At 35.7% G+C, this 24,993-nt stretch overlaps 1 protein-coding gene across 1 annotated transcript in view; it reads left to right on the top strand.

The window, feature by feature from the left end:
- Phum_PHUM066670 (uncharacterized protein) overlaps positions 1 to 24,993 on the top strand; it is a gene marked incomplete at both ends in the record, with an annotated part of 62,021 nt that overhangs the window by 28,758 nt on the left and 8,270 nt on the right. The window contains 46 exons of the mRNA XM_002423507.1: positions 127 to 244; positions 483 to 621; positions 663 to 939; positions 1,499 to 1,612; positions 2,366 to 2,645; positions 2,819 to 2,922; positions 7,389 to 7,517; positions 8,145 to 8,255; positions 8,629 to 8,766; positions 10,080 to 10,184; positions 11,201 to 11,497; positions 11,683 to 11,796; positions 12,196 to 12,429; positions 12,564 to 12,686; positions 13,326 to 13,388; positions 13,626 to 13,850; positions 14,226 to 14,360; positions 14,470 to 14,718; positions 14,801 to 15,000; positions 15,094 to 15,444; positions 15,531 to 15,707; positions 15,781 to 15,968; positions 16,052 to 16,199; positions 16,272 to 16,429; positions 16,514 to 16,721; positions 16,909 to 17,190; positions 17,276 to 17,419; positions 17,534 to 17,783; positions 17,891 to 18,072; positions 18,153 to 18,323; positions 18,401 to 18,594; positions 18,681 to 18,810; positions 18,883 to 19,035; positions 19,118 to 19,384; positions 19,474 to 19,648; positions 19,992 to 20,300; positions 21,198 to 21,346; positions 21,431 to 21,611; positions 21,861 to 22,142; positions 22,214 to 22,499; positions 22,594 to 23,037; positions 23,114 to 23,347; positions 23,422 to 23,629; positions 23,704 to 24,046; positions 24,126 to 24,317; positions 24,401 to 24,661. Coding sequence (XP_002423552.1) covers positions 127 to 244; positions 483 to 621; positions 663 to 939; positions 1,499 to 1,612; positions 2,366 to 2,645; positions 2,819 to 2,922; positions 7,389 to 7,517; positions 8,145 to 8,255; positions 8,629 to 8,766; positions 10,080 to 10,184; positions 11,201 to 11,497; positions 11,683 to 11,796; positions 12,196 to 12,429; positions 12,564 to 12,686; positions 13,326 to 13,388; positions 13,626 to 13,850; positions 14,226 to 14,360; positions 14,470 to 14,718; positions 14,801 to 15,000; positions 15,094 to 15,444; positions 15,531 to 15,707; positions 15,781 to 15,968; positions 16,052 to 16,199; positions 16,272 to 16,429; positions 16,514 to 16,721; positions 16,909 to 17,190; positions 17,276 to 17,419; positions 17,534 to 17,783; positions 17,891 to 18,072; positions 18,153 to 18,323; positions 18,401 to 18,594; positions 18,681 to 18,810; positions 18,883 to 19,035; positions 19,118 to 19,384; positions 19,474 to 19,648; positions 19,992 to 20,300; positions 21,198 to 21,346; positions 21,431 to 21,611; positions 21,861 to 22,142; positions 22,214 to 22,499; positions 22,594 to 23,037; positions 23,114 to 23,347; positions 23,422 to 23,629; positions 23,704 to 24,046; positions 24,126 to 24,317; positions 24,401 to 24,661 — 9,222 coding nt within the window. The remainder of the gene's footprint in view (positions 1 to 126; positions 245 to 482; positions 622 to 662; positions 940 to 1,498; positions 1,613 to 2,365; positions 2,646 to 2,818; positions 2,923 to 7,388; positions 7,518 to 8,144; positions 8,256 to 8,628; positions 8,767 to 10,079; positions 10,185 to 11,200; positions 11,498 to 11,682; positions 11,797 to 12,195; positions 12,430 to 12,563; positions 12,687 to 13,325; positions 13,389 to 13,625; positions 13,851 to 14,225; positions 14,361 to 14,469; positions 14,719 to 14,800; positions 15,001 to 15,093; positions 15,445 to 15,530; positions 15,708 to 15,780; positions 15,969 to 16,051; positions 16,200 to 16,271; positions 16,430 to 16,513; positions 16,722 to 16,908; positions 17,191 to 17,275; positions 17,420 to 17,533; positions 17,784 to 17,890; positions 18,073 to 18,152; positions 18,324 to 18,400; positions 18,595 to 18,680; positions 18,811 to 18,882; positions 19,036 to 19,117; positions 19,385 to 19,473; positions 19,649 to 19,991; positions 20,301 to 21,197; positions 21,347 to 21,430; positions 21,612 to 21,860; positions 22,143 to 22,213; positions 22,500 to 22,593; positions 23,038 to 23,113; positions 23,348 to 23,421; positions 23,630 to 23,703; positions 24,047 to 24,125; positions 24,318 to 24,400; positions 24,662 to 24,993) is intronic.

Raw genomic sequence — 24,993 nt, 5'->3', positions numbered from 1 at the left:
CTTTTCAATTGATTTTTATTAATATCATCATCATCATCATCATCATCATCATCATCATCATCATCATCATCATCACGAGTATATTTTTATTAATGTTTGTTTGTTTGTTTGTTTGTCTTGTTACAGGAGCTCAATGCAGTCCGGAAGAATTCAGGTGTAGAAGTGGTAAATGCATTGAACATTTCAGAAGGTGCGATCATTACAGAGACTGTCCAGACGGTGAAGACGAATACGATTGCAGTAAGTTTCCGTCCGCCATTTTCTTTTTTTTCTTTTTTTTTTTATCGTAAAAACAAAAACAATCGTCGGGTTGGAAAAGTCGTTGTTTGTTCATATTTTTTGTGATTGTTATTGCAGTCTTTTTTTGAAGGTTCCCGAGCTCAAGATTTTTTTTTTTTTTTCGTCAAAATTTCTTTGTTTGTTTGTTTGTTTTAAAAATTTGTTCGTTTGTTTAAAAAAAAAAAAATTTTTTTAGCGTGTAGACCGGATGAATTTACTTGCGGAGACGGAAGTTGCATCGATATAAATAATAAATGCGACGGAAAACCCGATTGTTATGATTATTCGGATGAAAATGATTGTCATCAATCCCCGACGCCGTCGTCACCCGATTCAGGTAGTGTAATCGTTTTATGAGAGGAGGAGGAGGAGAAGGAGGAAAGGGACCTCGCGGGTTTGCGCGTGAAGATTATGATTGTTTGGGGAGTTTGATGATAAAAAAAATTACTAACGAAAAAAAAATGATTTTCTTTTCTTTTTATTGGAAAAAATTGTGGCGTGAACGTATGGGATCGTATACAGGTTGCAGACCTGATGAATTCACTTGCGAATACGGAGGGTGCATCGATCAAAGACTTCTTTGTGACGGTCAGGGAGATTGTCCGAATGATGATTCCGATGAGTGGAGTTGTCCACCATCGGAACCCACGGAATCAACAAGTACGTGTTGTGTCGATGGCATGATTAAGGGGTTGATGATATGAACGCATGTTGTGTTAAAACTAAAAAAAGGGGGGGAAGGAGGAGACGTGTGACGCCTCCATCGCGGCTGATGTTGATGATGCTGCTGTTGATGATGATGATACTCCTGCTGCTGCTGCGGCTGTCGAGATTTTGCTTTTTAATTGGGGGAAAATTTTCTGTTTTTTTTTTTTTTTAAATGAAATTTTCCGGCATGTTTTGTTTTGTTTTGTTTTGTTTTGTTTTCTCCCCCCCCCTTCTTCTTTCGGTTTCTCATCATTCGTAATAACGAAATTCATACCAAAGCATGAGTATGCTCTTGTTTTGTCTTTTATCATTAACAACCGGGAAGACAGAGTGGGAGGGAGGGGAGGGGAGAGTTTGATTTTTATTTTTCACGCGGGATTTTTTTTTTTTTTCTTCTTTAAATTAACAAATGTAATTTTTATATAACATTCATTATCATTATCATTTTTCTATTCTATTAATCACGTGACATTTTGTGTTTGTTTTTTTTTTTTTTTTTCCATAAAAACAGCATGTCGTCCGGATGAATTTACTTGTGATTATGGCGGTTGCATTGATCACCGTGAAAGATGTGATGGGAAAGTTGATTGTCCAAATGATGATTCGGACGAAAGAAATTGCGTCGGTAAGAATCGTGTGATAACATGGTGGCTTTTAATAACATCAAAATGCTGTTGCCGCTGTTGCTGCTGTTGCTATTCGAGTGAAAAATTGATTTTTTTTTCCTTTCATTCATTCATTTCGCCCCCCTCTTGCAAATTAATAAAATCATTATTATTATCGCGAATGCATTTAAATGTTAGAAACTAATATCGATAACAAAGTGTAAACAAACTATGTGTTGTAAACTTTCATTTTTTTTTTTTTTATCCGTTGTTTGTTTTGTTTGTTTGTTTGCGACAATAACTCTTTCGTGATTAATTAATTAACTTATGGGAGTGTGTGTGCGTGTGTGCGCGTGCGTTTTGTTTGTATAGATAAGCTTTATTACGTTAAAAATAATTCACGATGGATGATGATGATGATGACACGCGAAAATTTGAGTTTTTTTTATTAAATGATGATTGATAAATAACGCACGCGTTTTGTTTGTATTACGCCGCGTATTAACAATCGTAGTCCATCGATTCTTATTGGTTTGTTGGAAAAATTCCACGACGACGACAGGATTTGCGTGATAAAAAAAAAATAAGATGCGTAGATTAAAATCGTCTGCTGCTTTATTTATTTATATACGTAATAAAAACAACAACAACATAACTTCTTGATTTTCTTCTTCTTTTTTTTTTTTTACGCAAAGGCGCTTTTTTTGTCGTGTCACTAGGGTTTTTTTTATATACTTATGTGAAAACACGTTAAAATTATTTTTTTCACGTAGCGGTTACATGTGCTCGAGACGAATTCAAATGCCACGACGAATCGAGATGCGTTCCATCTTCGAGAGTATGCGACGGAGTACACGATTGTTCTGATAGATCGGACGAAGAAAATTGTCAACAACCGCCTCCTCAACCTCCCGTATTGCCATCTTGTTCGGGAGATCAATTCTCGTGCGGTGACGGAATGTGTTTGGAAAGAGATCAAAGATGTAACGGATATCCGGAATGTAGAGACGGAAGTGACGAAAGGGATTGTCCTCCGCCGCCACCACCTCGTACGTATGCACACACACATATATATATGTATAGTTTGTTAGGTTTCCACGCGTGAATGTACGCATATTATTTGTGTAAGACAACAACTTCGAGAACACAAGCTTACAACAAATTTTTATTAAATGTGCTTTTACACGTGTAAAAAAAAAAAATGGCCGTTAAAATTTTTCAGCGAGTTGTGGTTCTCATCAATTTCAATGCAGCAACGGTATGTGTATCGATTTATCGAGGAAATGCGATGGAGTACCCGATTGCAGTGATAGAAGCGACGAAGTTTCTTGTGGTAAGTGAATGCACACACACATACACACACACGTGCGCACACACGTGCGCACACACGTACGCACATACAAACACACACGCGCGCGAACGCACGTATATATATATACACGGTGGGAAAATTCTCTTTTTTTTTTTTCCTCAACTGGTTTTCCCGATTTCCTCTCCTCTCCTTCCGGTCCTCTTTACTTCCTTTTTCACGCGTTCGTGCGTTGACGCGTATCCCACGCACTCTATCCCTGATTTTTTATTTATTTTTTTTATTTTTTTTGAATGTGATTTTTTTTCAAATCGGCTTCGCATGTCACAAAAAAAAATGTGTATTCACATTTTTATTTTTTATTTTTTTTCATTTTTATTTTTTTCATTTTTTTGTTTTTTTTTTTTTTTTTCATTTTTTTGGTTTATTTTTTTCACTTTTTTTCACTTTTTTTTTTTTTATAATTATTTTTATTAAACACGCAACAAACAAACAACCAAACAAACAATCAATTGTACACCCAGACAATAAGAGAAGGGAAAAAAAAAGACTTCCGGTAGAAAAAATATGGCGACGGTGCAAGAAGGGATTTTTTTTTTTTGTATTTTTGTATTTTTTCTCTGCCTCTTCCCCTCTCCCCTTTTTCTAATTTTTCGGGGTCTTCGGTCGGTTTTTTTGGTTATACTCGCGCACGTATTTTTTTTATTTTTTAATTTTTCGATGGTTGGCAATGTGAATGCAGGTTTTCTACGGACACGTTTTGGTTTTTCTTCGAGTCGTTGGTATTTAAAAAAAAAAATTTTTTTCTCGTCGAATGGTTTCTTTTTTTTTTCTATTATTATTATTATTATTATTATCATTATCATTTTTTTCTTATTTTTTTTATTTTTAATTTTTTTTTCTTTTTTTGGCTGCGGGAAATTTTTATTTTTTTTTATTTTTCTTCCTCCACGTTCAATCATCACTTTTTGATTTTTTATTATTTCTCAACTTCCCCCCTCTCCCCCGCCCGTCTTACTATTATTACTACGGTGTCAATTTTTATTTTATTTATTATTATTATTATTATTACTATTTATTTATTATTTATTATTTTTATTTATTTTTTTTTTATATATTTTTTTTCTCTGGTATTGCTAAAAATTTGACTTACCGGCTAAATCTTGAACTGTGAAGGTGCAGGGGTTCGACTGTGTCCTACTAACTACTGGACATGCAAACATCCGTTTGATTGTATGCCGATATCGTCTAGATGTAACGGATATTTGGATTGCCTGGACGGAAGCGATGAGAGAGGATGTCCAGGTAAACAAACAAAACAAACAAACAAAAAAAAAAAGTTTTAAAGAAATACAATGCGTGCGAAAAATGAAGAAGAAGAAGAACAAGAGTTTAAACGAAAAACAAACGTTCGACAAACGAACAAACAAACAAACAAAAAGATAATAATAATAATAACGTTAAACGACGACGTGGAATCCGTAAAGACAGAAGAAGAAAGAAAAAAAAAATTTTCTTTTTTTTTTTTTTACTCCCCCCACGCTCCCACGCTCCCCACACCCCCCGTCGTTTGTAAGTTGTTTATCGAAACAAACAAACAATAAGAGAAAAGATAGAAAATGCGACACGCGATGACGGAATTATTTACCCGAGAGAGTAGTAATTTGATTTTGTCAGTAGTAGTGGTTTTGCTATATAATGCCTGGTGTTGTTGTAGTACTATTAGTAGTTGTAGTAGTAGAATTAGTAGTATTAGTAGTGCCATCCATTACAAGCCTGTATTGCCTTTAAGCATGCTTTTATTCAAGGTTTTAATATGATTAGTAGTTGTGTGCGGTTGTGTTTGTTTCCGATGCGCGACGATTCATTCATTTCTTATTAATGAGGAAAATCTTTTGCTGCCATTTGTAGTTGACTGGCTAAATCCTGGTTTTAATGGTTGTTAACAGCATATTGACAGCGATATACGCGCCCCCTTCCCCTCCCCTCCCGTAGTAGTAGTAATTTTTTTTGGTTGTTGTAGCAGTTGTAGTTTTAATATATATATATATATTATTTGCTTACCTGCTTATTATTATTATTATTATTATTATTATTATTATTATTATTATTAAAAATTTGGTGGATTGTAGTTATTCCTTTGTTTTGTTTTTTTTTTTGACATGGAAAGGCATCTTCGTTCCCCCTTCGTACCCGGAAATATTGTCCCTTTGTTGCCTCTCCCACCACCCAACCCCCCAAATATAAACAAATTGTGACGTCATTGAATTTTTTTTTTTGTTAATTCGAATGACGAGGGAGATGAAGAAGAAGATGAAGGGAATGATGATTTTTATTATGAGATTTAAATATTACGAGGTTACAAAACATTTTTTCCTCTCTCTCACACTCTCTCTCTCTCTGTCTCTTTTTTTTTATTTTACCCCCCACTTCCCCCCAGTCTCTCCCCTTTGTCGTTTGTTTTTGCGCACACGTATCACATACACACGACGTAATCGAAAAACAAAAATTATTTTGAATTTCTTTTACCTCTCTCTCTCTCTTTCTCTCTCTTTTTCTCTTCTCTTCTTTTCTTTTTTTTTTTGGGCTGCTTTTTGTTTACCGTTAAAAAGAAGGAGAAATGTCAGAGTGCAAGGATCACGACTTCAAGTGCCACGACGGATATTGCGTACCTTTGAAATTTCGTTGTGACGGGAAAACGCAATGCGATGATGCTTCCGATGAAATTAACTGTCCTGTTGTTGGTAACGCTTTCTTTTTTTTTTTTTAAATAAAAAAAAAATTTTTTTTTTTTTTTTTGGCTTTTAACTTTTTTATTATTATTTTTTTTTGTCTTATCGATAAGAAACAAACAGTTGTTTGGGTGTAACATTTGTTGTAAATAGTTTTTATGTCATTCACAGCTTTCGCTTATTATTATTATTCTTTTTATTATTATTATAAACATCATCATCATCGTTATTATTATTATAAACATCATCATCATCATCATCTATATTATTATTATTATCATCATCATCATCATTACGCTCATCTTATCGTTATCATTATTATTATTTTATTTTGCAGGTTTAATTTATGTTCACGAAAAAACAAAAAAAAAAAAAAATTTACGTCGGGTACGATGGACGGTTTCCGCCCCTTCCCGCCTCTCTCCTGTATTTTTAATTTAAAATTTAAAAACGCGCGTAATTTATACGTAGTTCTAGAAATCGGAAAGGGGAAAACCCGCCATTTTAAATTTATCGCGTTTTACCGCGTTTTGTGAATAAAAGTTTTTTTTTTTTAAAATTTTTTTCGCGCGTTTTTTAAAACTTTTACGAATTTTATTATTATCATCAAAACGCGCGTATTTTTAATTTTCATTACAAAACGATTCGTACCCGACGTAAATTTAAAAAAAAAAAAAAAAAAAAAAACCTTAATAGCTTTTGTGACTAATTTTTTTATTTAAACAAAAAAAAAAAAAAAGTAAAAACGCTTCTTTCATTTTTAATAATTCGCGCGTAATTTAAAATTTAAATTTAAATTTAATATATATATAAATAATAATTATAAATAAATAAATAAGTAAAAAAAAAGAAGCTTTTGTAGTCCGCCATTTTTAACCGGCTAACTTTTAAATAGATAAATAAATAAATGTGCGCCATAATTATTATTATTATTACCTGCATTTATTATTATTATCTCGATTTTAAAAAAAACGTCTCGGGTATATTATCATTATTATCATCGGCTTGATTTTGATAGGGGATTCCCAGACCATCAGGTTTTTTTTTTTTTTTTTTTTTTAATAGTAAAATCAAGCCGAAGTTGTAAAAGCTGTTAATTAGGTTTTTATTATCCAAATTAATTAATTTTTTCTTATAGAAAATGGATGATTGCGTTGTTTAACGTCGTAAGTTTAAATTATTATCACAAAAAAAAAAAAAATTTTTTTTATTAGTTTTAAGTATAATATTATAGAGAAAATCGGTTTGCCTGATGCCACGTGCTCGAGGTGGCGGACACGTGGTCGGTGAAATTTTTTAAAAACATCCGAGCATGGGGTTATCAGGGGAGCCGAATGGTGATAAAAAAAAATCACGATCGGTCACGTGTGTGTGGGGGGGTGTGTTGGTCGATGACAGCGCCGCACATCGTCACAAATGTGAAAAATTATATGCTATGACGTCACGCGGAGCATATCGACCACCACCACCACCATCATCGCGATCGTGGTATTTTAATTTCATATTGCTTCGTTGGCACGTTGGTACTTTTGACGAGGATGGTGACGGGAAAAAGATTAAAAAAAAATGTTTTATAAGACACACACGTCTCTTAACCGTCAACGATCGCCATCCGAATCAAACGCACACACACACGCGCACGCGAGCACTTTGCGCGCGTTTATCATATTAAACACGTACATATTATATAAGAAGGCTTGTTTAGCTTTATGTATAGTAACGCTTTTGGGTTTTTACCTTTTTGCTTTTGGTCAGACACGACAACGAGACCGCCTTGCAGCAATTCAGAATTTACATGTCAAGATGGAGCTTGCATACCTTCGACCTATGTTTGCGATTCGGTACCCGATTGTTCAGATAGATCCGATGAAATTAACTGTCCCGGTAAGTATACAATAAAAAAATCCTTTCAATCAAGTGTGTTAGTCTATTATTATTAATCCTTCTTCTTCTTCCGGTTTTAATCATCCGACCTGCATCTCCTCTCCCCCCTCGACTGACCTTATTAATAATAATAATAACCTCACCGTTTTCATTTCTTTTCTTTTTATACGCATCGCGTAATCGTGTTATAATTAAAAAAAAAAAACCGTTTACGGTGCATGACGATTGTTTAATTTTTGAAAGGTACGTTACGCTTATTTTAAAAAAAAACCGCCATATTGAAAAAATTGGTAAGTAGGATAAGGCGATGTGAATACAAAAAAAAAAACTTTTACGAAAAGACTAAAATTTCGATTCGAACGCGAATCGATTGATCGATCGATCGATCGATCGATAATCATAACAAATAAATTATTTTTTTTTTTAATAAATGCATGTTAGTGCTTTGAATCACGTGCACGTGCGTGTTTTGTGATCTTACGCACACGTGTAATAATTAATCTTTAAAAGTTTTTTTCTCTCTCTCTATCTCTCTATTTCCGGTTTTTCTCCCCCTTCTTCCTCCTCGGAAACATTTCCGTTTTTAATTTTTTTTTTGTTTTTTTTTTTTTTTTTTGCTTTTCGCAGGTCTTTGCGCCGATGAAGATTTCAAATGCGAAGATGGTTCGTGCGTGGCTTCGTCAAAAAGATGTGACGGTCACCAAGATTGTCGCGACGGAAGTGACGAAGTACACTGCGGTAAGTTTTCTTTTATTTCTTTTCTTTTTTTTCCTTTTGATTTTTTTTTTTTGGTTATGCGTTAAAATAATAATGATAATAACTCATAGAATGGATTTGAAGTGTGATATGTATACAAATAATAAAAAAAAAAAAATTTTCGACTCATCCAAAATCAATAAAAAAAAAAAAATTAATGATAATAATAATGATTTTTTTTGTTTTTGTTTTTTTTTATTATTTGCTGTCGCTGTTGTTGTTTTTACCGCCGATGATGCTGCTGTTGTTTTGTTGTTTTTTTGCGCGCGATAACTTTTTTCAATCGCTTTTTTTTTTTTTTTGTTTTTGTTTTTGTTTGTTTTCGTCTACTACGAACAAACGATCATCAAATCAGAGAGCAAAACAAGATGCGGAACAAAACAGTGGCAATGTCGATCAGGATTTTGTATCAGTCTCAAAAGTAAATGCGATCAACGAATCGATTGTCCCGATGGTAGCGACGAAAAAAATTGCACCGATTATAACGAATCAAGTACGAGATATAGAGAAACCGGATATCCGGTTTTAAAATTATTTATTTATTACAGATATGTTAACAACAAAAACATTTTTTTTTTTCCCCTCATGGTTCGCATCACGGATGGAAATTCATTATTATTATCAATACCATCGACATAATATTAATAATAATAATAATAATCATCATCATAATCATCATTCTTATGATCATTACGGAATGAAAGAATCGACCGACATTTTTTTTTTGACGAAAGGTGGCATTGTCTTCGAGCTTTACATCCTTTCGAGCTTTTCCAGAAAAAAAAATTTTTTTTTTCTACGAAAATTGACGAAAGATGGGATTGTCGTCGAGGTTTAAATCCTTTCGAGGTTTCGGAAAATTTTTTAATTAGTTTATACTAATCGACGAAAGATGGCATTGTGTCGAACTTTTAGAAAAACGTTTTCCTTATTCTTTTGGATTTAAAACTCGATTCAAAGATTTTCTTTTTCGTCAAAAAAAAAAAAAAAAATTTTTTTTTTTTTATTTTGCTTGACTAATTTAATATTTACATTGCAGAAACGGTGACAAAATCACGTGGGAAATCACGTGACATTTTCCCTCGTCAATCAAGACTCATTTTCATTTTAATTATATAATTTTTTTTTTTTTGCTTTAGTTCAAACAGAAAGAAAAATCATCACCATCATCATCATCATCATCATCATTTCAATAATAATATTAATTATTATTAACGGCGGAGAGGAGTCGAAATGATGGATGATGGATTTTATTAATTAACAATAATAATAATAATAAAATAAAATTGTACATAGAGTATACATATATATGAATGAAATTATTGCCGAGTAGATAGTAGATTTTTTTTTTTTTTTTTTTTTTTTTTTTGATTTTGGTTGAAGTAGTTATTCGGGGATTCCGGTCGGGATATTTTTTTGCATTTTTGATACCATCGTGTGTGTGTGTGTGTGTGTGCGTATGCCAAAAATTCCGAAACGTAAAAGAAAATTGGAAAAGAGTCACACACATTCACACACACACATACATTTAAAAAGCATACAAAATACGCCCCCCCGCCCCCACCCCACACACATTTTTTAGTAAAAAAACGTTTAATCTTTATCCACAACAAACACATTTCACACTCGTAATAGTAGAAACTAACTTTTTATTTATAAAAAAAAAAAAACACAAACCAATATTTTATCCGGAATGATGAGAAAATGATTTATTATGATGACGTCATCATCATCATCATCATCATCCGGAGGATTAAGATGAAAAACCCTATTATTAAGGGAAAAACGCTTTGATTGATTTTTCAGGCTGCAAAGCTGATCAATTCCAATGTAATAACGGTTTTTGCATACCGAATTATTATCTTTGTGACGATTATTCGGATTGCACTGATGGTTCGGACGAAGCTAACTGTAAGTCACTATCCTCACACACACACACACAAACACACCAACAAACACAAACAAACACCAACAAACACACCAACACAAACATCGCGCTAGCTCCTTGGTTTTTTTTATGTAAAAAGAGAAAGAAATTTCTCTCTCTCTCTCTCTTTTTATTTTCTTTTAGTCTTGTGCATAAACTTTCTTAAATTATTTTCACGTCACGCTCATTCATAATTAAAATGGTGGTGATGGATACGATAATAATAATAATAATAAAACACGTTAATCATAACTAACAAGATAAACCAGAAAAAACGGTTAAATTTCCGTTTCCGGTTATTATTATTACTTTTTTTTTTTTTTTTTAAATAGGATTTGGTTACGTGCGAATCATGCGTATGTACCCCCCTTACGCCCTGCTCCCCACTATCATCTATTCTAAATCGCTTTTGAGCTTTCTTACAGGTTATTATTAATATTGGATATGGTTCGAAATTGGGAATTGCACGAGCTTTTCTTTTTTTTTTTTTTTTTGCTTTTTTTTTTTTTTTTTGTTCGGTTGCATTCTTTTGGTCAGAAGTGTGTGAGTTTGTAATAATCATTTAAATATCATTTAAATTTCAGCGCGATTAAAACCACGACAAAAAAAGAAAAAACATTTCTTGCTGTGGAAATCATGAAACATTTTATGTTTTTCCCCCTTCTCCCCTTTCCCCCATTCTCCTTTTCAACAAATCATTATACGCAAATGTTATTAACAAATGCTAAAAATATAAAGCAAACGTTTCCCTTTTTTTTTTTTTCTCTTTTCTTTTCTTTCGTGAAAGAAGAAGAATTATGAAATGGTAAAGAAAAGAAAAGAAAAGAAAAATGGCGTCCTCCGTTTAATGCATTTTAACGAGCTTCGGGCTTTTTCATTTCTTTAAAATTTTTTTTTTTTTTTAAATCTAGACTCTATGCCTCGTCGCTTGTTAATTAAACTTTCTTTTTTTTTTTTTTTTTTATTCGGGTTTTTTTAAAAATTCTTTGACGGTTTTTAGGTGCCGGTGGTGGACCCGGAGGAGCCGGTGGACCCGGTGGAGCTGGCGGACCCGGTGGAGTCGGTTGTTCGGAACACGAATTCACTTGCGGTGATGGTATGTGCGTGCCATCATCTGCTAAATGTAACAGAGTGCACGATTGCAACGACGGATCCGACGAAGCCGATTGTTTCCCACCCGATTTGAGGCCATGCAGTCACAACGAATTCACTTGCGATGACGGTCAGTGCGTGGAAAGGAATAGAAAATGCGATGGAGCTTACGATTGCAGAGACGGTTCGGACGAAAAGAAATGCAGTGAGTATATGAATACACATAATACACATAACACAAACCGGAATGATTGCAAAAGGCTTTTAATGTTTACAAACAATCAATCAATCAATCACAGAATGCGATTTTTAAAAAACACTTTTAATTTTTTTTTTTTTTTGTTTGTTCCAAACAAAACAATTCCAAACCACAAACGGATTTTTATTTAGGTTATTGTTTGCCTAACGAATGGTTTTGTGACACTCAGGGTTGCATCAGCCTTAATCGCAGGTGTGACAACATATACGATTGTAGGGATTTCTCAGACGAACAAAATTGTATCGGTTAGATTTTAACACACAAACATACGTTTTACAAATTAGTTTTTTATTATTTCCCCCCCCCCTCTCCCTCACTCTCCCGCCAACTCGGAATGTTCTAGAATAATTAATTGATATGACCGAGTAGTAGTACTTTTGAAATTTTGCATGTTTCTTCTTCTTCTTCTCCTCCTCCATTTTATTTATTTATTTTTTCTTTCTGGAATTTCCCCTTACCCCTCTCTCCCCCCCCCGGGAAATTGCATGAAATTTCTTATATATATATATATTTTTTTTTTTTACTTAAAATTCGATATCAATTATTATGAAAATTCAATAAGATTTCCCCCCTTTCCCCTCCCTTCCTTCCCTTCAGTATCATTTGTTTCGTGATCGATGACGTCATGTAAAAATTTTCCACAGGTTGCGAACCGCACGAATTTAAATGTAACACGGGTGATTGCGTTTCCGGTTCTTCACGTTGCAACGGAGTACGAGATTGTTTGGACGGTTCAGACGAAGAAAATTGTTATCCAGGACCCGTGACGTGTAATTTTGGACAATTCGCATGTCATTCCGGTGATCAATGCATACCGCAAAGTTCGAGGTGTGACGGTCACTACCAGTGTCGCGATTATTCGGACGAACTCAATTGCGGTGAGTTTTTCTTTTTTTAAATTCATCATCATCATTATTATTATTATTATCAATTTCTGTGGAAATTTGTGTCGTATGAATATATAATGGGTAAAAAATTTATTTAAAAAAAAAAAAAAAAAAAATTGTATTAGGTGAAGGACCTTGTAAACCTGACGAATTCCGGTGCGAAAATGGACCGTGCATACCTTTATCTCTCAGGTGTAACGGTCAAAATGATTGTCCGTACGACATATCCGATGAATTAGATTGTCCTCGTAAGTTGTGTTAAATGGTATAGAAACAAACAAACAAACAAACAAACGTAACAAACAGTTAACAAAATTTTGATTTTTTTTTTTTTTGCTCGATTTATAAAACCGTTTTCGTCGACAACCGCACGATAAAAAACAGTGACGGTTGTTGTTTGTTGTTGTGGTTGTCGTCTGTTACCGTGTACCTGTTTTATATATATAACAAGACTCATTTTACTCATCCGAAAAACAAAAAAAAAAAAAAACGGTAAAAAATATAAAATTCATTCACTCATTCATTAACGATATTTAATTGATAACGGAAAAAATTTTCTTCTTCAAACTTTTTTTTTTTTTTTAAAAAAACGAAACTTAACAAAAGTTTAATATAGCAACGATTATTTTTCTAAAAAAAAAATTTTAAAAAATTTTCATCAAAAAAATGGAATATAAAAAAAATATATCGTTGATTGGTTTTTTAATGTTTTTTTAATTCAACTTATAATAATTTTATTTTTTTCCATGTGGTTTTTTCTTTTTTTTTTGTAATTAATTTTAACTTTTTTAATTAATTAATTAATTAAACAATTTTAGTTTGAATGAATTTTTTAACATGACGTCATACTCATCAATTATTCTAATAATATTATTATTATTATTTAGGTCCTCCGCCGAGAGAAGAACTTAAATTGGTCACATATCCGAACAGTCAAATAATAAGAGAAGGTAAGTTCGTTTAAAGTTTTTTTTAATTGATAAGAGGGGGCCGAGGGGAGGGGGAGGGTGAGGGGGCTCATCACAAAAAATTATTTATATTGTTTTCTTTCTATTTTTTATCACCGCTTTCAAAAGTGTTGAAGAGTAAGTAATGAATGGCGGAAAATGAAATTTAAAAAAAAAAAAAAAACAAATTCGATTTGAAAGAACACGAAAATAAAACGGTTTTTTTTTTTTGGTAAAAAGGTCGCGAAGTTGTCTTCCAATGCAGAGACGAAGGACCCATACGTGCCAAAGTCAAATGGATGAGAGAAGGAGGACCACTACCACCGGGTTCGATAGATTTCAACGGTCGTTTGGAAATACCAAACATACAAAGAACTCAAGCCGGTGTGTACACGTGCGAAGCACCGGATTATCCCCCATCACATCCCGGACAAAAAGTCAACGTCGTACTTAAAGTCGAAGCATGTAAGTGGTAGTAGATGAAAATAATAATTTCTTTCTATTGACACGATGTCGATTTTATATCGTTTGATAAAAATACTTTAATTACACGCAGCCGGTAATAATTCATTGGCAAAATTATTACTCGCACAAATCGGTGCGGGACGTATAGCCAAAATCGAATATTATAATCCAGGCAAGTGATAAAAACTAAAAAAAAAAAATTTTTTTCTAAAACCGGAAATCGAATAATAATAATAATAATTTTTTATGTTCGTTTTTAATTAAACGCGGACGACGTGTACGGTAAGATGGTTTTTTTCTAATTAACCGCCTTTAACGGGTAATAAATTTTTTTTTTTTTTAGAAGAGTAATAATTATTACTTTTTGTAATTTAGATAATGAACCTTCGACTCGTCAACCAGCTTGTAAAAATCATCAGGCAACTTGTTCCAACGGGGAATGCATAAACAAAGCACAAGTTTGCGATGGAAGACACGATTGCACGGATGGTTCGGACGAACTTCGATGCAGTGAGTTTTTTTTTTTTTTTTTTTTTATTAAAAGTTAATGATGAGGAGTTTTGCGCGGGGGGGGGGAGGAGGAGGATTAATTATCGCGTCACGTTTCGTTTGGTATTAGGTCTTCACGGATGCGAACCCAACGAATTCAGGTGTAACAATAAGAAGTGCGTGTCGAAAGCGTGGAGGTGCGATTTCGATGACGATTGCGGTGATGGTTCCGATGAAGAAAATTGTCACGTCGTGTCACCCGGAGGAGTTTGTCAACCCAACGAATACGCATGTCGCTCCGGTACTCAATGCATTCCAAAATCGTACGAATGTGACGGAGAATTCGATTGTCAAGATGGAAGCGATGAAAGTCAATGTTGTGAGTTTTCACACGCGATTTTTTGGGTTCGTTTGATTGGTTGGGGAACGGGTTGAACCATTATTATTATTATTCGTTTCAGCAAAACCGAAGGTTATCATTCCACCACCGGCAGAAGTGAAATTAGATTGCGGAGTCGGTATGACATTTACTATCAATTGCACGGCCATAGGTGGTCCCGTACCGGAAATTTCGTGGAGGCGAAACTGGGGTCACGTTCCGAGCAAATGTACTCAAACTTCAAAAGATGGTTTTGGTATCCTTACTTGCGTCGATATCAGAGTAAGTTTTTTGTTCTTTTCACTTTGGAAGTCGAACACGTGACGAAGAATTTACCACGGTAATTTTTTTTTTTTTTTTTTTTTTAATCGACAGGAAGAAGATCAAGGAGCTTACAGTTGCGAAGCCCTCAACACCCGTGGAGCCGATCTTGCCGTACCGGATACGAATTTAATGTGTACCGAAAAATCATCTCCCACGGTTTGCCCGTTGGGAACGTTCAATTCGGCCGCACAAAGAACCGAAGAATGTCTCAATTGTTTCGGTTTCGGTAGAGCATTATCGTGCAAGAGTGCCGAATTGTACATTTACGAAATTCCAGCTCCATTAACGCAATATAAATTGATCGGTGTGAAAACATCTCCAGATGGTTCGGTCGAAATAAGGCCTCACATAACATTTAGATCCATGGCACCGAGCATAAGACCGGTGACTAACGGTTTCCAAGTGAGTTTGCAATTTTAAAATTTTTAGAGATTTCGTTATGGCGGAAGAGAGAAAAAAAAAAAAATTTTTTTTCTTCTCTCTTTTAGTTATTCTCGAGAGCAACACCCGATGAATCCGAATTTGGAGAACACGTCATACCATATTTCGTAATGCCGGATGCCTTCAGAGGAAATCAATTAAAATCTTACGGTGGTCATTTTAAATACACGCTCATGTTTGACGGTAATGGTAGACCCATCATCGCACCTGACGTCATCATAACGGTATTTATTTGGTGTACGTTTTGAATTTTTCCAGAAAATTCTTTGGATAAAACTTAAATCGTTTTTTTGACAGGGTCGAAACGGCGAAGTTATGGTATATCATCCTCCCAGTCCTCATCATCCTGGTCATTCCAATGCCAAAGATGTTTCTATTCGATTCTGGCCGGGATCTTGGAAAAAGCAAACATCCAGAGGTGAATTGATAGCCATAAGAGAAGACATAATGAACATATTGGCCGACATCGATAGCATCCTCATACGGTGAGTGCCCCTGCCTTTGTACGAGAAGACAGTTACATTTTTGTAGAAAAATCTCACACACAAATTTTTCACCTCGTTTTTAGAGCTCAATACTTAGATGGGGATGTTTTGGATACGACAGTTTCAAATGTACGACTGGAATCTGCTGGACCGAGAGATTCCGGACTTGGAAAATCTAATTTTGTTGAAAAATGTCACTGTCCAGTCGGTTACGTCGGATTTTCTTGCGAGGTAGTTATTAAAAATTGTTTTTTTTTTGTCAAATGTAAAATGGATAGTTGTTAATGACGATAAAATTATTAGGACTGCGCACCTGGATACGAAAGAAGACCCGGTTCAGATAGATGGCGAGGAGAATGCGTTAGAGAAGTGATAACATGTCCTGCTGGAATGTACGGTGATCCTAGTAGAAACATTCCATGTCAAATATGTCCTTGCCCGTTGACGAATCCATCGAACCAGTAAGTTTGAAAATATGATAGCTACTACCACTAGGGTCGGTATCTCTCTCATTTAATTAAAATTTTTTTATATTTGTTATTCAGGTTCGGTCGCACCTGTCATTTAGATGCTGACGGTCAAGTCACGTGCGATTGTCCTCCTGGTTACGTTGGTAGAAGATGCGAAAGATGCGATGCTGGTTTTGCTGGTAATCCGAACATTCCCGGAGACTCTTGCAAGAGTGATATATGCGATCCGAGCGGAAGTCTTTCTCCATCTCCAAATCCTAGTACTGGACTTTGCGAATGCAAGGTACGTTGTTACCGGAAACGGTTACGCAAATAATTTTATTTATTATTATTATTATTATTACTATTTTATTTTTTTTTTACACGCTGCTTAAAAAATTGTTTTTGGTGAGTTTGCTTTTGGGGGGTAACGTCACGAAATTTTTTAGATTTTAAATAGTAAAAAAAATTTTTTTTTTTTTGTATTTTAGGATTTCGCGACCGGACCTACTTGTAATCAATGCAAGGCAAACACATTCTTTTTGAATTCTAAAAACGTACTCGGTTGCATTAGTTGTTTCTGTTCTGGAGTGACCGGTCAATGTGACAGTTCGAGATGGTACAGGCAACAAGTGATGGCTTCGTTTGCAAGAGATACTCAAGGTTTCAAACTTCAAGAATACTCTACGGGAGCTTTTCTCGATTCCGGCATTCATTTCGATGCCACGGAAAAAGAATTAGTTTATCAAGATTTTAACAGGCGTCCACCGGAAGTAAGACACGACAACATACTCTCGAGGATTCGTCATTTATGTTCATTCATTCACATTCTAAATTTTCTATTTTTTTTTCTGAAAGGTTTATTACTGGGTCCTACCACCGGCGTTTTTGGGTAACAAAGTGACATCTTACGGCGGATACCTTAACTACACAGTTAGATTTACAACGGTCGAAGGTGGCGCACTCTCGAAAAATAACGCGCCAGATGTAGAATTGATAAGTGTAAGTTTTTATTTGATTTTTTTTTTTTTTTTTTTTGTATATTTGAGAGAGTTGTTGATCGGAAAATCAGTACTTTATATAAAAAATGATTGATTGATTGTATTCATCCTGTAGGATAACGACATCAGACTCCTTTATTTCAATCCAAACGATCGATTGGTCGTTAACGAACCTCAAACCGTTGCTGTACCATTGATGGAACAATACTGGCAAAGACACGATGGCAAACCGGCAAACAGAGAACATTTGATAATGGCTTTGGCCGATTTGAAAAACATTCTTATAAAAGCAACTTATACAACCATAACGAAACAAGCATCCTTGGTCAGAGTCAGTTTGGATATCGCCGAAGAAAGGAATACAGGTATGTAGAGGTCTTTGAGTTTTGGATTTCTGTGGTAGGAACACTTATTAATGTTTTCCCTCTCTCTCTCTCTCTCTCTCTCTCTCTCTCTCTCTCTCTCACAAAAGGACAAGAAAGAGCGTTTGAAGTCGAACATTGTCAATGTCCAGTCGGTTACCGTGGTTTATCTTGCGAAGATTGTGACATAGGTTACACGAGAACCGAAGAAGGATTGTATTTGGGAACCTGCGAACCTTGTTCTTGCAACGGACACAGTAACGAATGCGATCCCGAAACCGGAACTTGCACCGTAAGAAAATTTAAAATGACGATAAAAAAGAAAAATTTTCACGATCGATTCATTGAAATCTTTTTCTTTTTTCCAAATAGAATTGCAGGCACGGTACGACCGGTGAAAATTGTGACGAATGTCAACCGGGATACGCAGGAGATCCCCTGTCAAGCGAAGGTTGTTATTTGGCTGGTGAAAGCATTTCTTGCAATTGCGATTCAAGAGGAAGTTTCAGAACTGATTGTCCAGGAGGACAATGCGTGTGCAAAGTAATGTTTATCGTTTTTCTAGTAAATTGACGTCATCATAGGATTTTTTTTCAGGTTTTTTTAATAAAAATTTTCAGGCAAACGTCGAAGGTTTCAAATGCGATCAATGTAAATTCGGTTCGTTTGGTTTATCCGAAGAAAATCCCGAAGGTTGTCACAAATGTTTTTGCTCGGGTGTTACCGAAGATTGTCAGTCTTCTAATCTTTACGTCACTCAAATCCCCATGCAGGTATTAGAAGGTATCGACAATCATTTCACTTTGTCCGACAGGTAAGAATTTCGTAAGAATTCACTCCGACTTTTTTCTTATTGATACCGATTATTATTATTATTATTATTATTATTAATGTTTTCAGTTCTCGCCGAAACGTGATAAAATCAGGTTTTAGTTTGAACAGTGCAGAAAACGAAATCGGATTTCAATTTCCACCGGGAAGAACTCAACATTTGTTCTGGACTCTTCCACCGGTCTTTACCGGAAACAAGGTTCGAGTAACGGTTTTTTTAAAATGTTTTTTAAAGGATTTTTTTGTAATTTTATTTCTTTTACTTAAAAAGGTTGCTTCTTACGGAGGACATCTTACTTTGACTCAAAGATTTGAAACGACTTACGCATCAAGGCCCAGCACGGACAAAGACGTTATTTTAATCGGTAACGGTGTTACATTGTTCTGGAACAATCCGGAACAACTTTCGTCCAATGCAACTCAGGTAGGGAGACTGGATGATTCGATCATTACCGCTGATGGTGATTTGTTTGTTTTCTACAAAGTCAATTTAAAAAATTTTACAGGTCATTTCGATTCCGCTGAGGGAAAGAGATTGGAAAAGACAAGAGAATTTCGGTTTCAGACCAGCATCCAGATCGGATTTGATGTCCGTTTTATCTAATCTCGAAGCCATTTTGGTTTTGGCAACCCCCTACAATCAACTTCATTCGACTTATTTGAGTGACATAGCCATGGATACGGCCGTGTCACATTTCAGCGGTGACGATAGAAAATCAACGGACGTCGAAATATGCAGGTGTCCACCCGGTTACGAAGGAATGTCTTGCGAGGTATCAAACGCTCGATAGTTTCGAAAATTAGTAGAAAAAAAAAATTTTAAAAAGTTTCACGCTCAAATTTTTTTTTTTTTTTTTCAAAGGTTTGCCAACCTGGATACTACCGAGACGTGTACGATAGATCATCGCCAACGGCTTTTGGAATGTGTAAGAAATGCCCGTGTCACAACCACGAAGAAAGTTGCGTTTTGGAGGGAGACGGAAGAGTTTTATGCAGTTGCAAACAAGGTTACACCGGAAGATACTGCGAGATGGCAGGTACAGCAAACGAAAAAATTTTTTCTTTTTTTTTTCTTTTTCGAACCTTGATTCGATCTTTGTGCATTCGGAAAATTCTCTTCGTTCACAATGTTAATCCACAAACAAATAAAAAAAGAGAGGAAACGGACGGTGCCTTATCATCATAATCATCGATTTACACACACACACACACGCGCGAATATATAAACACAAGCACACAAACAAACAAACGTATAGAAGAAGAAGTAGAAGAAGAAGACAATTTTTTTTGCGTTTGTTTTCTAGTCTTCCATAACGTACCTAGTTAAGGGAAAAAATTTAACAATGTAAATTTTTTTTTTTTTTTATCACACACGATCAGGTATGCTAAAAATAATGATCACGCCTACTAGAGTTTCAAAAAGACCGGTAGGCTATGAGCAAAGTTTTCTATGCGAATACGAGAGTAGCGAAGAAATGACGATTAAATTCAGCTTACCAAACATCTCTCATCCGGATACTTATTTTAAGAAAGCCAACTACGAAGAAGATCATTTCGAAATGTACGCATACGGGGGTCAAAGAGAAATGATCGTTCGTTTGTTTCCGGAAATTAAACTCGTCGATTGCATCCTTTTTAATCGAGATGGTGTCGAAGTAGGGAAAGTAACTGCGATGATCGCTGGCACAGGTTCGAAAAGACGCAAAAAAATAAAAAAAACCCTTTTCTTTTTGGGACTCTCTTGCTCCCGTTCTAAAAAAATTTTTAAGGGGTCCTCCTCCTCCTCCTACTCCTCTTTTTTTTTCTCATACTCTCTAACGTCACCCGAACACGCGCGACTATGTAATATCATATTGTGTTTTCATCCTGATGTGTGTAACAACCCCCCCCCCCAAAAAAAAAAAAGTATTATTATTATGTTTTATATATATTTTGTGTGTTTTATCTGTTGCGTAGGCGTACAAACCGGTGATGAGGGATTATTTTCGTTAATCTAAAACCACGATCGTTTTCGTAACTACGATTATTAACTACCTGAGCCACGACGCGTTAATTTTACTTCTTAAAGCACTTGAAAGGTTACGCGAGCACACGTTAGAATTTCATGTAGATGTGTATCACCCGAGCCCAAACATGCACACACATACTCACGTGACCGTCACGTGTTCGTGTCACAAAACGTGTAAATAGTGTTTCGTATATAAGTTCGTTATAAATATCGAGAAATTACCCGACCAAACTTTTTTTTTTTTTTTTTTATATATATACTTGTGTCTATTTATTTTATCTATAGATGATTTAAAAAAAAAAATGTGTTGTCAATACTCTTTCTGCTGCTTGGTATTCTGCCATTTCACTTTCTGGGATAATAATAATAATAATAATAATAATAATAATATTTATAAAACTTTTCTTCTGTACACTTTTAAATGACAGAGAGAATTTGGAAAAGCTTTTGATGGATGTCACACAACATTCGCACAATTTAAATGTGTTTAAATAATAACGATGACTGTTGTAAAAGACAAAAGAAAAGAAAAAAGAGTTTTAATAATTTTTTTTTTTTTTTTTGAATTATTTCGACAGGAACTCCGGAACGTCCAACGGAACCGTCCAAGCCTTTACAACCTGTCACACCATCGTTGAACGTTACAATTGCCGAACCTGCCATACAAGTTATTGAAGTTGGTGGCACTGCGAGATTTAGATGCGTTGGAGAATCATCCGAACCTGGAGTGAGTAGAAAATTTTTTTACGAAATTTTTTGTTAGTGTTTGACAAACGAATAATATAAACAAATTTGAAAAAAAATTTTCCAGCGTCCAGTCAACATTCGTTGGTATAAAGAAGATGGAGATTTGCCATACGGTAGATACATAGAAGATAGAGATGGTTTGTTGGTGATACACACGGCGGAAGTTTCAGATTCCGGTACCTACATATGTGACGCATCGGATGGATACACGACGGAAACGAGTCGTGCCACTTTAGTTGTTGGAGGTAAAAAAAAAAAAAAAAATTTCAAATGTTGTCGCTCTGAAATCTAACGATTGAAAATTTGCTTTTCTTTCTTTATTGTAATTTAATTTAGTTTGTTTCTTCTTTTATTTATTTATGCTTACGTAAGATATACCGGAAAATGTCGTTCTCGCACCGGGTACGGTCCTGAAAAACAAAAAGCTTTGCCAACATTTTTTTTTTTTGTTTGTATTGTTGGCAATATTTAAATCGATAAAATATCATTTTAAGGTTCTCCTCATTCGAGACCTCAAGTTACCATACATCCGAGAGTGACGGAAGTGAGAGAAGGCGAACCCGTTGAAATAAAATGTACCGCAACCGGAAATCCGGCACCAACGCTAAGATGGAATTCCGCTAGCAGAGAACCCCTCAGCCCCGATGTTACTTTCTACGATGGCGTCGTTTACATTCCAAGAGTCAGATTGGCAGATGCTGGAAATTATATTTGCACTGCGTCAAACGTTGCCGGACAAGATAGTCAAGAAGCCATGTTGGTCGTTAGAGGAAGAGGTTGGTTTTGGTTTTTATTTGTAGAACGGTTGTTTTCGAAGGGTTAAATTATTGTCATTGCGTTTTAACAGAACCCGGTCCACCGGAAACCAAAGTTAGAGTTAGCATCAGTCCGCAAGAATATAACGGACCCGGAAGGGAAACTGTCAACTTTTACTGTCAAGCACCGAGAGGTTACACTCTTAGATGGACACGAGACGGAAGAGAATTGCCACCGAATTCGTCTGTACGAGAAGGAATATTAACTTTATACGATGTCTCACCTTCCGATTCGGGAGTCTACATGTGCAGTGCATACGATCAATCCGGAAGACAAGCTGGTGAATCGGTTGCACGCATTTCCGTTTACTCCACTGGGTGAGCATCTTCAAATTTTTTTTTTCTTTTTTTTTTCCTTTTTTTTTTTTTGGAAATTTTTAACATATATTTTTTCCCTCCCCCAAAAAAAAAGTGCTCCTCCAATCGTACAAATTGATCCTGAGAGATTAACCGTCGCGCAAGGTACCACGGCAGAATTGCATTGTAACGCAAGAGGAGAACCACAGCCGAAAGTACGATGGACAAGAGTCGGACAAGATTTAGGAGACAATGCTCGAGATTACGGTGGATTGTTGAGAATAGAAAACGCTATGATGAAAGATAGAGGTACTTACTTGTGCATTGCTGATTCACCCACGGGTTCCGCACAGGCTTCTGCATTTGTTGACATCGAAAGAAGAGAACCTCCGGCTGTGGAATTGTATCCTGCCGCCAGTCAAACCGTACACGAAGGTGGAAGTTTGATACTGCAATGTAGGGTCACGCAAGGAGACCCCACACCTCAAATCAGATGGTCTAAATCTGATGGAAGGTCTCTCGGTTCGAATATCGAAGAATTACCAAACGGAGTTTTAAGGTACAATCCATTTTTTTATTTTGTGCTTCACATCCGCCATTTTGATTTTTAACATTTAACTTTCCCCCCCTCTCAGGTTTTCTGATATGAAATTGGAAGATGCAGGACAATTCATTTGCCGTGCTGAAAACAGTGCCGGAAGTGTAGACGCGATTGCCAGTATTGAAGTACAATCGAAACCGGTCATAACAATAACTCCATCCAACGATGTTTCCGTTGTGGAAGGACAAAGAGTTAAATTGGAATGTAGAGCTACTGGGTCTCCGACACCAAGCGTTTCATGGTCTAAGACTAGTTACAGAGAACATCCGTAAGTTTAAAAAAATTTTTTTTTATAATTTAACGAGTTTGTCCGGTTTTAAAAAGTGAATTTTTTGGTCTTAGATTCAGCGTAAGCATAACCGAAGGTCAACCTATGGCAGCCGTACACGAAATAACGAGAGTAAGCAAAGCAGACGAAGGATCTTATTCTTGTATAGCGATCAATTCGGCTGGAACGACGGAAGAAAGGCTCATGCTCAGAGTCGAATTGGACAATAACATCGGACCCACTAGAGGAGATATCGCGTCTGGAGGTGGCGACGCATACGGGGTAATTTGGAACTTTTGCCTTTTTTCTTCGTTCGAGATGAGGAATATTGTACTAAAAAAATTTTATGTGATTAGCAATCGAGACATCCGTACCAACCGGAAGACAGGAGAGGATCGTACCATCCTGATTACCGTAGACCGAATGACAGAAGAGGTTCTTACCGTCCCGATCATGAAAGGCCACAACCCGACGACAGACATAGAGGCTCTCACTATCCCGAACCCTTCAGACCGGACGAAAATAGAGGATCGCATTATCCGGAAGACAGAAGAGGTTCTCACTATCCCGAACATCAAAGGCCACCGTATCAACCGGAAGATTTCAGACGTCCGCGACCTCCTTATTCTCATCCTTCTTCTGACGATGCTTACTCTGTCCCTATCGGCGGAAGAGCGGAAATCAGATGCAGAGCTGAAAGTTCGTAGTTGTTTGTTACTTGAATCCAAAAAATTTCTTTTATTTCTCTTAACTGAACAATCGTTTCTTTCTTTTCCAGATCTAGGACCTGGAGAATTTTTAGATTGGATACGTGCCGGTAACGCTCCTCTACCAGCAGGATCGAGAGTCGAAAACGGAACATTATACATAGAAAACGTACAATCTGACTACGCTGGCGAATATCAATGCATCGGACTTAACAATCTCGGACAAGTACTTTTTACCGCGAAAGCTAATTTGGCCGTTGTAGGTGAGTAACCTCGAAAAGGAGGAAAGGAAAAACAAAAAAGGTACAAAAGAAGTTGAACGAGTAAAAAATTTACTTTCTTTCAGCTCCTCCGAGAATCACTTTGGTACCCATACGACAAGTTGTAAGACTCGGTGACAGTGCTTACACGACATGTTCGGCAACCGGAGACGAACCCATAACCATCGAATGGTCAGCCGTGAATCGTAGACTTCCGGATAGCGCTTACGTCAACGGTGGAGTCCTTAATTTCAGATCGATTTCCGTACAAGATGCTGGAAAATATTTATGCAGGGCCGTAAATTATGCCGGAGAGGCCGAAGCCATAGCCGAAGTAGAAGTTTTAGGTAAGAACCATCGATCCCGTTTTATTATTATTATTATTATTACAAACGAAGACGTAAAAAAAAATTTCTCCAGGAAAAGGAAAAAAAATCGTAATTCCTTTTTTGTTTTTTTTTTCTGTTCAATATAGAACCCGAAGATGACGTTAGGGGTAAGGCAAATTTATAATTTGCTGCATGATTCTTTTACGCTTTTTTTTTCTTCTTCTCCAGGTTTAGGACATGAACGATAAAACTTTTCCAGACTTTTTCTTATTCGATGATAATGATAACAACAACAAACGAAATTTCATTTAATTTATTATCTAACCCTAAGGTCCGATTTAATACGTTCC

Source organism: Pediculus humanus, genomic scaffold, assembly GCF_000006295.1.
Source record: "Pediculus humanus corporis 1103172107416 genomic scaffold, whole genome shotgun sequence".
Classification (NCBI taxonomy): domain Eukaryota; kingdom Metazoa; phylum Arthropoda; class Insecta; order Psocodea; family Pediculidae; genus Pediculus; species Pediculus humanus.
The sequence above is the reverse complement of the archived record's forward strand: the minus strand, read 5'-3'. Positions and strand labels throughout refer to the sequence as shown.